This window comes from Budorcas taxicolor, chromosome 18 (genome assembly GCF_023091745.1).
Source record: "Budorcas taxicolor isolate Tak-1 chromosome 18, Takin1.1, whole genome shotgun sequence".
In the NCBI taxonomy this organism is placed as follows: domain Eukaryota; kingdom Metazoa; phylum Chordata; class Mammalia; order Artiodactyla; family Bovidae; genus Budorcas; species Budorcas taxicolor.
This window is the reverse complement of record NC_068927.1, coordinates 27,393,247-27,402,123: the sequence shown is the minus strand read 5'-3', so window position 1 is coordinate 27,402,123 and position 8,877 is coordinate 27,393,247. Positions and strand designations below refer to the sequence as shown.

Genomic DNA, 8,877 nt, shown 5'->3' with positions numbered 1-8,877 from the left:
CGGGAGCGCGCGCGCGTGCCGCCGCCCCCCGCCAGGGTCTGAGCCGGTTGCCATGGGAACGCGCCGCGGCCCGAGTTAATCATTTCCTGTGGAAAGTGTGCGGGAGGGGCGGGCGCGGGGCGGGCGCGGGGCGGGAGGGGCGGGCGCGGGGCGGGCCGAGGAGGCGGTGGCGTGGAGCTGCCTTCCGCCGGCGGGCCGGGCCGGGCCGAGCCCCTGGGGCTGCGGCGACGCCGGGATCCTGCCTCCGCCAGGCCGGTGAGTCCGGGGCTCGGGCGGGAAGAGGGAGGGCTGGGCGCTCGGGTTCCGCCCAGCCCGTCGTTCGGGGTGTCGCGTCCGAGATCCCCCTGCCCAATCCCGAGGTGGGGCGCGGGGAGGGCCGGGCCCGGGAGACCCAGCCCTGCGCTATCCCGCCCCCACCCCCGCCCCCCGCGCTGTCCAGCCAGAGCCGATCAGAGCATGGGGGCGACAGGTCCCCTGGAATGCGAGCAGCCTCGGGACCCCCTTTCCGATTTCAATGGCCCGGGAAAGCCGGAGATTGCCAGGGAACCGCGTGCCGGTCAGCGCCGCCCCCTCCCCGTGCCGAAGTCCCCGGGTCCGCAAGGCTCCCTCGAACGCTGCAGTTTCGAGCCCTCCCACCGCGTAGGTCCTCTGGGCAGTTGACTTTCCCCTTCGCAGGGCCGGGATGGGGTGGGCTAGCGGCAGGTTAGGAACGAGGGCCTGGGCTGGCGTCCCCCTGGGCAGTGGGGAAATTGAGCCTTTGACAGCTGCAGCCTGGTGGGGAGGGGTTCCCAGCTGGGAGGGCCAGCCCGAAGCCACCTCTGTCAGCCCCCTGTTGTGAGTTAGAGCGGAACTCTGGCGCAGTGAAGGGCCTGGTCCTGGCAGATTTTAAAGAGGAAGCTGTATTTAAATTCTCAAGTACCATTTGTCATCAGCACACACACACATTTGTCTCAAGGTTGGGGGTCCTGGCCACACCTGCCCTTTCGCCTTCTCTGGCTTTCTGTCCTCCTGAGGCTGAGCCAGCAACTCTGCTGGCCCAGGCTGTTCCCTGTGCCCTTGATAAAAGTAGCCGTCTCCTTGGCCAGAGAGTCATTTGTGAGGAATGCAGTCTGAGAATGGGGCCCTGTATTTGCAGTGACTGGACTTGAGGGATGTGGGGGTAATGCGTTCTGCTTTCCTTCTGGGCACCAAGGAACAGAGGCTTTGAAATCTGGGTTGACCTGCAAAACCCAGGATGTGTGACTGCTCAGGGGAGGTCCAGCCCTTGTCCACCCTCCCAGACCTTCTGCCCCCTCTCTCAGGGAGACGAAGACTATGTTTCCCCGGGCAGTGGTCTCTGGGCAGTTGTCAAGTCTATTCCCCAATCATTGCAGCAACCCTGGTCTGGGGGAAGGGGGCTGCACCTCTGCCACCTTGGCCTAAACCTGGAGAGGCTGATGGGGCTCTCCTGCAGCCTGCCCCTGCGTTCACCCACCGCTGGATATAGGTCACTGAAACATTAAATTTGGGGGGGGGGGCAGGGTTCTTTGTATATGTCAGTATTGTTCTTAATGTTGTGTATATGTATTATCCAAACTTTACATCAGCCCTATTAAGGTAGAGTTCTCCCATTTCAAAGATGGAGATACTGAGGCTTAGAGACAAAGTCATTCTCCCAGGGTTGCACATCTACTAAGTAGTGCAGCCGGGCTCTGAACTAGCTTTTGGTCATAACCACGCTGTGCCCCCATCACCCCGTCCTAAGACCTAGGTTTTTGTGTCTCCAGTCTTGGGCTGTTTGAAAGTCCTTGAGCTTTTGACTCTCACATCCAACAGACTGCTAATTCAGCTACTTTTTCCTCTTCAGGATCTTGCACACACCCTTCCTCTTTCTTCCTGATCTCTTCCTGCCTCCCAACTTCCCTTCCTGAAAGCCAAGAAATATGTGTCCTTCTGTCCCTGCCCCTCAGGCTTAGCTGATCTCCTTAAAAGTCTTCTCAGGGCTTCCCTGATGGCTCAGCGCACATAGAATCTGCCTGCAATGCAGGAGACACAGGTTCGATCCCTGGGTTGGGATGAGCCCTGGGTAGGGATGATCCCCTGGAGAAGGAAATGGTAACCCACTCCAGTATTCTTGCCTGGAGAATTGCCATGGACAGAGGAGCCTGGCGGGCTACAGTCCAAAGGGTCTCAGAGTCCAACACAACTAAGCACAGAACACGTGAAGGTCTCCCTCAACCATGGAATCGACCTTCAGTGCCCTTTGCCATCTCACCTTCCAGCAGCTCGGCATGCAGGTGGAGCCCGTCTCACTCCCTCCTTCTTTACCCACTGGGCAGCTGATCCTCAGGGCAGATTGTGTGCCCAGCTCTGTGCTGAGTAGCCTGGAGAAGGGGATGTCTGGCTACGTCTCCCAGTTCCCTCCACTCCACACTGGTCCATCTCCATTTCCTCAGCGGAGCTGCCCATAGGCAGCATTAACGTCCACTCTGCCCTTTGGCCAGCAGTCCTGACCCCTGCCAGGGAGAGGGCACCCAGGAGACTCCTCCTCCAAGGTGTCTTCCTTAATCAAGGAAGGCAGAGGCCAGGACTCCCTAGCCAAGAGCCTGGCATTCTTCCAGGGCTCAGCTCTGCCAACCTCAGGCCACCCATCCTTGGGGTCTTCCTTCTCTTGCCTTTCAATGCTTCAGTTGTTCCTGCTCCTCTATTGACCCAGCATGTGCAGATCTCTCCTGTTCTAAATTCCACATCCTCTCCTTCCCATCCTAGCCAACTTCTCCAAAGAGAAGGAAGTGGCAGCTTCCTCTAGCCACCCCCACCCCACCTTAGACCTTCCCAGGTCTGCCCTCTGTTCTGCTCCATTGACCTTTCTTCCAATTGGATCTCTCTGTGGCATGGTTCCCTGGTAATTGACCATCCTCTCCTTCTCACTCACGGTCACCTCTGAGGACTCTGCACCTGTCTGTTGCTTCAGCCACCTCTGACCTTCCTTCTCCAGCTTTCCTTCCCACTCAGAGTCACCTCTGTCCTCCCTGATTGCCTTTCATCTTGCACTACCTTTAACGACTGGATCCTCACCTGTGGCACGGTGACCCCCATCAGCCTCACAACTCAGCTAACCCTGCTGTCTTCCAAGCTTCAGTTCAGGCTTTCGTGTGCATTCCTATCAAGGCATTCACCCAACAAGCCTTTGCCAGCTGTTTGATGTGGATGTAGCTGCTGCTCCAGGCTGGGTGCCGTGGGACTCACCCTCGGGAACTGTAGAGGGTCGGGGGGATGGACATTGTTTAAATAGCTTTACTGCCTGGTAGAAAGCCATCAGTGCAGTGCAGGATGGGGAGAGTGGTCTCCAGCCCAGGTGGCATCATTAGGGAATCCTTGAGTGCCTCCAACTCCATTTTAAACCCAAAGCAAACTCCACATTACCTCTCCAAGCTGACTTGGCTTCTTTCAAACATGGCATCACTTACTGTCTGAGTCTGGGACTGTAGCTTGGTGTATCACCTTAAATGCCTTCAGAGTCGCTTTGCATGCAATAGGTGTTCCATAAAGACTTGTAAAGTAAATGAAGTCTGTCCTGTTCATTTGCTCAGTGCATGAGGGCCCTATGGGGCTTTCTACCCAGACTAGTGTTCCCCACCCCCAGCCCCATTCTCCATACCACCTGGAGCCTCCTTACCTCCTGTTCTGATTGTGAAGGTTTGTTGAAGTGTTTACCTCCCTCCTGACAGGGAGCTTTGAGGGCATGTCTCTGCTGATCAAAGAGGACCCCAGGCAGGTGCCTGACACACAGCAGGTACCGGGTAAATAATTATTAAATGAAGAATGAATGAATCTTTGTATTTTCAAGTCCTAGCAGGGTGTCTGCCAGTTGTAGTACAGCGTGAGGGCTAGTTGAACACACGAATGAGCTGATTTAAAGAGAATTTTGATGTATATAAGCCGGACTTGTCAGAGCCACAGTCAGGGTCCCTTCATAATAGATTCATCGAGATGCTGTTGGAGGCCCTGGTGGTGCCTCCATGTGGGGTTGTGCCCTGTCTGTGTGCTGCCAGGCTCCGAGGGAAGGGCCGAGATGTGGGGTCTCCACACTGTGCTACAGATGCACCTGGTGGGCTCCTTGCCCACCTCTGAGCCTCCCTTCTCCTTAATGAGCACCCTGAAATGGTGTGAGGCCCTGTTTCATTGCCTGAGCCCAGGGGGTCCTTGGGGGACACTGGAATTGGGGCTTTGGGTTAACAGGTGACCCAGTCCCTTGGACCCTTGCAGATGGCAGGCTCCAATCTGCTTGGGGTTGAGGCGGGGGAAGGTGCCGGCCAGCGGGCTTCAACCTCCCTTTTCTTGCTCTCTCCGCAGGCCGCCCGGCGCCCGGAGGAGGCTACTAAGCCCCGCCGGGCCATGGTCCCGTCTCGCAGGACGTGGAACCTGGGAGCCACGCCCTCGCTGCGCGGCCTGTGGCGAGTGGGCCGGGCCGGGGAGCCCGAGCCGGGGATGGCTCGCCCCGCCCCAGCCAGCCCGGCCGCCCGCCCTTTCCCACACACCGGCCCGGGGAGGTTGAGAACTGGTGAGTCCGCATTTTTAAAATGCCTCTTTATTTCCCTTCCTTCCTCCAGATACCAACGATGAGACTGGGGTTTCTCGCAAGTTCCTAGACTCAGTCAGAGCTGTCAGGTAATTACAGGGTACCGGCAGCCCGCGAGCCGGGCGTGGAGTCAGGGCGTCAGTTTCTCTGGGCGCTCCTGCCCCGCGCCCGCCCGTCTGTAAAGACCGGCCCGGGACGCCGAGTTAAACGTTAACGCAGACTGTGGCGCAGAGCGGGGAACGCGGCGGACAGCCACGCGCTCCCTGGCCGGCCGGGTCGCTGTGGCTCTGTGATCCGCCCGTCCTCGGCCGAGCACTCGTGGTCTCGCCCCGGTTTCTGCCCGCAGCTGGTAAACAAGGTAGGTGCAGAGCTGCCCGGCGCCCTGCGCGGTGCCGACACTTGATCCCGCCGGGGCTCGCCGGCGGGTGGCGCGGAGCGGGCGAAAGGCTGCTCCCGAGCGTGGCCTGGCAGAGGGTGGGTGCCATGCGCTCCTTTTAGGTGCCATCCAAGGTGGCCCCGACAGCAGGTGGGTAGTGAGGGAGTCCCCGAGTCTGGGGCCCTCCCTCCCCCTGGGGGAGCTGTCAACACGGGCTCTCCTTTCTGGGTCATGTCCCCTGGCGCTGCCAACATCAAGAAGTGGGCGGCTTCTGTGATTCCCGGTGCGGGCTCCATCATCAGGCCTGGGGAGCTGCCCCTGGGTGTCTGCCAGCCTTGGCTTGGGCAGGTCGTCCTGAAAGTGTGGGGGCAGAGGGTGTGTCTTCAGGCAGGGGGCCTTCAGGAGTTTGCTGTCTGACTGCTCCTGACCTACTGGGAGAGGGCTATAGAGGGCCAGCCTGTCTGAGTTAGCAGAGCTCTTCTGGGACATAAGGCCAAGCCCCTCCATGTACAGAAGGGAAAACCGAGGCCCAGAGAGGGCACATAGCAAGCTCCAGTTCCCTCTCTCCCACCTCACTTGTACCATCGGTGGCAGCCAAAGCGCTGCCCTCCATGGTCTCTTCTTTGGGGACAGTGAGGCTGGGGTTGATCCTGGAGTCCTCCTGGGAAAGCTTGGGCTCTTGAATCAGGTGGCCCCGGTTGTCTGGAAGGAGCTGAAGATGGTCTCTACTCTGCAAGATTGTCCAAAGGATTAAGACTGTAATATGAATGAATAGTATTGCTTTTCTGGCTTAAAAAAGAAAACAAGAATTGAAAAACAAAAACATGTTATCTTGGAAAACCAAAAAAAAAAAAAAAAAAAAACCCGGAAAGGTATAAAAAAGAAGACTCACCTAGAAGCTTGTCACTGAACATTTTATATAGTTCCTTTCAGTCCTGCACGTGCATATTGCTCTCTTAAATTAGTATTATGAGGCTTATATGACCATACAGACTTTTATCCACTTTTAAAATTTAAGACAAAGGTCCAGTGAAATCCTGTGTGTGAAATGCCAAGCATGGTGCCTGCCACTGGGTAGAGTTTCAGCCAGTATGGGTGTCCCTAGGCCCTTCTACCACCTCCCACCCCCAACTTACTGCCACTTTGAGAAGGGAAAGCAAGCAGAAGGTGGGTTAGCACATGGGATTGGAACACTGGCTTCAGGTGACCCTGGGCATATTATTAACCCTTCCCGGCCTCCGGTTCACACCTCTCAGAGCTTTTGTAAGGAGCTGTCGGTCTGCATTGATGACTACCTTCTGTGAGCACTTTGCATGCATCACCCCATTTAATCCTCATCGCATGACTGAAGTTGGTTCTTAATGCCCATGGTATTGACAAGGAAACTGAGGATCAGGAAGGGAAATAAGGCCTGGAAAGCACTTGGTCCAGTGCTGGCAGTCAGGATGTGATAGCACCCCAGGGTGGGGACTCTACAGTATGCCCCTTGAGGCGAGTCCCCTCTCCCATCCCGTCCAGCCCCACAAGCTGCGGTGGAGGGCTGGGGATTAGGGGTGAATGGGGTATTGAAGCCACAGTCAGCTCTCTCCCGCCATCCAGTGAGGGAGGCGACGTGTCAGAGACGCGAAAGGATGTGCTTTAACTGGTCCTGGATGCGCTTTTGAAGGCCATGAGGACCAGGCCACCCAGTGTGGGGTTGGTCTTTATGAAGGCAGGGGAGAAATTGCCACCTAGAGGCAGCCTTGGTAATGAGGTCACGGCCCCAGGGTGCACCTCCTGTGAGGATTAGCACAGCCAGGGTGGCGTCGGCTTCCTTCTGCTGCTCTCTGTAGAGGGTTGCTGGTGGGCACGTGCCAGCCCTAAGGCCACCGTGGAGGGAGAGGAAGCCCCCACCTCCGGGGGGAGATCTTGGGCGACCTTCTGCAGAGGATCCCCGGGCAGTTTGTGGTGAAGAAAGAGCGCAGCGCCTGCTCAGCTCCAGGCCTTCCCTCCATGCCGGGCAGGCATGTGAGGGCGTGTGAGTCCCTCCTGGCGGTGCCTGGGCTGCCCTGAGTGTGTGAAAGGGGAGCTAAGCCTCAGCCCTGGCCACTGATCCCTGGCCAGCAGCCTCCAACCAGCGTCCGGCGTCTCACCTGTCTCCTCTTGTCCTGGGACAGGGCGTGGAAAAGATAGCCCGGCTGGCGGTGACGAGGTCTCGGGCGCCCGAAGTGCAGCTCGCCCGGCCCTGGCTCAGTGCCGAGCCCTCAGCGTGGACTGGGCTGGCCCCGGGAGCCCCCACAGGCTCTACCTGACCCTGCAGGTAAGTCCGGGGGCTGTCAGAAAAGCCAGGTGTCTGGCTGGGCAGGTGTGCCGTGGCCCTTTGAATACCAGCCGCTGGGCTCTTCTGGGGAAGGAGGCCACGAGGGAGACGGGTCTCACGCCTCCTGCCAAGCTCCTCATAGCACACCCACTGGGAGCCTGCCTGCATGGGACAATTTGCTTTATTAGGTTATCTGGCGGGAAATCTTACAGGAGATGACAGGAGCTTCTTAGCTACTCCCTGACTGAAGTGTTAAAGTGGGAAATGTGGGGCCTTCAGTGAGAAGCTATTAGGAAGATGGGCAGGTTTTTAGGGGAGCTGTTTATTCCCACTGGGGCATACGAGTCCATGGGGGTAGCGATACTTAAATTTCCTCATTTAAAGTGAGAACTTTACCAAAACCTGATTTCTTTTCTCTTGCAGTCATCACTGCAAGTCAGTTATCATGGGACTTTCAAAACACTGACTTTACGTTTATATGTATAGTATTTGGTTGTAGAATGAAGACATCCTGATAGCAATAATAATATTTACTGAACGCTGACTTTATACCAGGCGTTGTGGCATATATTATATGTCTCACATCAGTCCAAGACACAGTTACTGTTTTATGGATGAAGTAAAGGAGGCTCAGAGAGGTTAAGTGACTTGCTACTGGTCACACAGCAAGCTGGGGTCTGAACATGATGAGCTTTAAAAGTGGTGTAAAGAACTCACATATGTGGCGTGTAGTATCTAGAAACTGAATGTCTCCTGTGGTCCTGTGTCTTTGAGAAATCCACTCTTAATTTATTTATCTTTTCTATACAACTACTTGATTGCATTTATACAGTTTTTATTCTTTATTTTTGCCTTCTATTCTGTGACTAGCTCTCTCCCTCAACAGTAAGTCTTGGTGATTTCTTCATGCCTATCAATATATAGAGAACTACCTCATTCTTTTAAACTTATTATGCATAATATTCTACTTCAGGGTTTATCTCACTGATCTTCTGTATTGTTTCTGATTGCAAAGAGCTCCTTAAACAAATACTGATGCATTTGTGCACCTAAAACTTTGAGCAATTTCAGGACAGCACAGGCTCTGCAGTTTTATTTTTGCTGCACCACACAACATGTTGGATCTTAGTTCCCTGACCGGGGATTGAACCTGAGGCCTTTGCATTGGCAGTGCAGAGTCTTAACTACTGGACTGCCAGGGAAGTCCTTGCAATTTTTTAAATGAATGCATCTGTTAACAGATATTTTTGCAAGTGCCTACTCTGTGTTAGAAGACTGTGCTGGCACACAGTCAAGAAGAGCAATAGACCCGGCAGTCTAGCAGAGAGGGCAGGATGGGCAAACATTGACATAATGGCTGAGGATGAAGGATCAGAGTTATCTGGAGGTGTTGCCAAGGCCCCTCCCCCCAAGAAAGGTTGTGCGTGACAAGGGGCTACCTTGAAGGGACCCATGCAGATGGAGGGCAGGGTGGGTGCAGGAGATGGGTGCCGTTCGAACGTGTGGCTTCAAGTTCTGATCTGAACATGAACCCCTTGCTTGTTGCTTCAGAGACAGTCTTGGGCTTCCTGGTTTTTCTCATCTCCTCTGGTGTGGTTCATCTGAAGATGGAACCGAATGGTCTGTGTTTTTTTTTTTTAA

General features: G+C 55.5%; 1 protein-coding gene across 5 annotated transcripts in view; it reads left to right on the top strand.

Annotated features, from left to right (window-relative positions):
• Window positions 1-211: 211 nt before the first annotated feature.
• KIFC3 (kinesin family member C3) overlaps window positions 212-8,877 on the top strand; it is a 34,876-nt gene continuing 26,210 nt past the window's right edge. For 2 of the 5 annotated variants that reach the window (XM_052655856.1, XM_052655857.1), the window contains exons 1-3: window positions 212-255; window positions 4,336-4,543; window positions 7,094-7,236. In XM_052655856.1, coding sequence (XP_052511816.1) covers window positions 4,378-4,543; window positions 7,094-7,236 — 309 coding nt within the window. In that variant the 5' untranslated portion in view covers window positions 212-255; window positions 4,336-4,377. Of the gene's footprint in view, window positions 256-4,335; window positions 4,544-4,601; window positions 4,651-4,887; window positions 4,920-7,093; window positions 7,237-8,877 lie in introns of those variants that run through there. The other 3 variants (XM_052655859.1, XM_052655858.1, XM_052655860.1) reach the window with 3 other exon arrangements.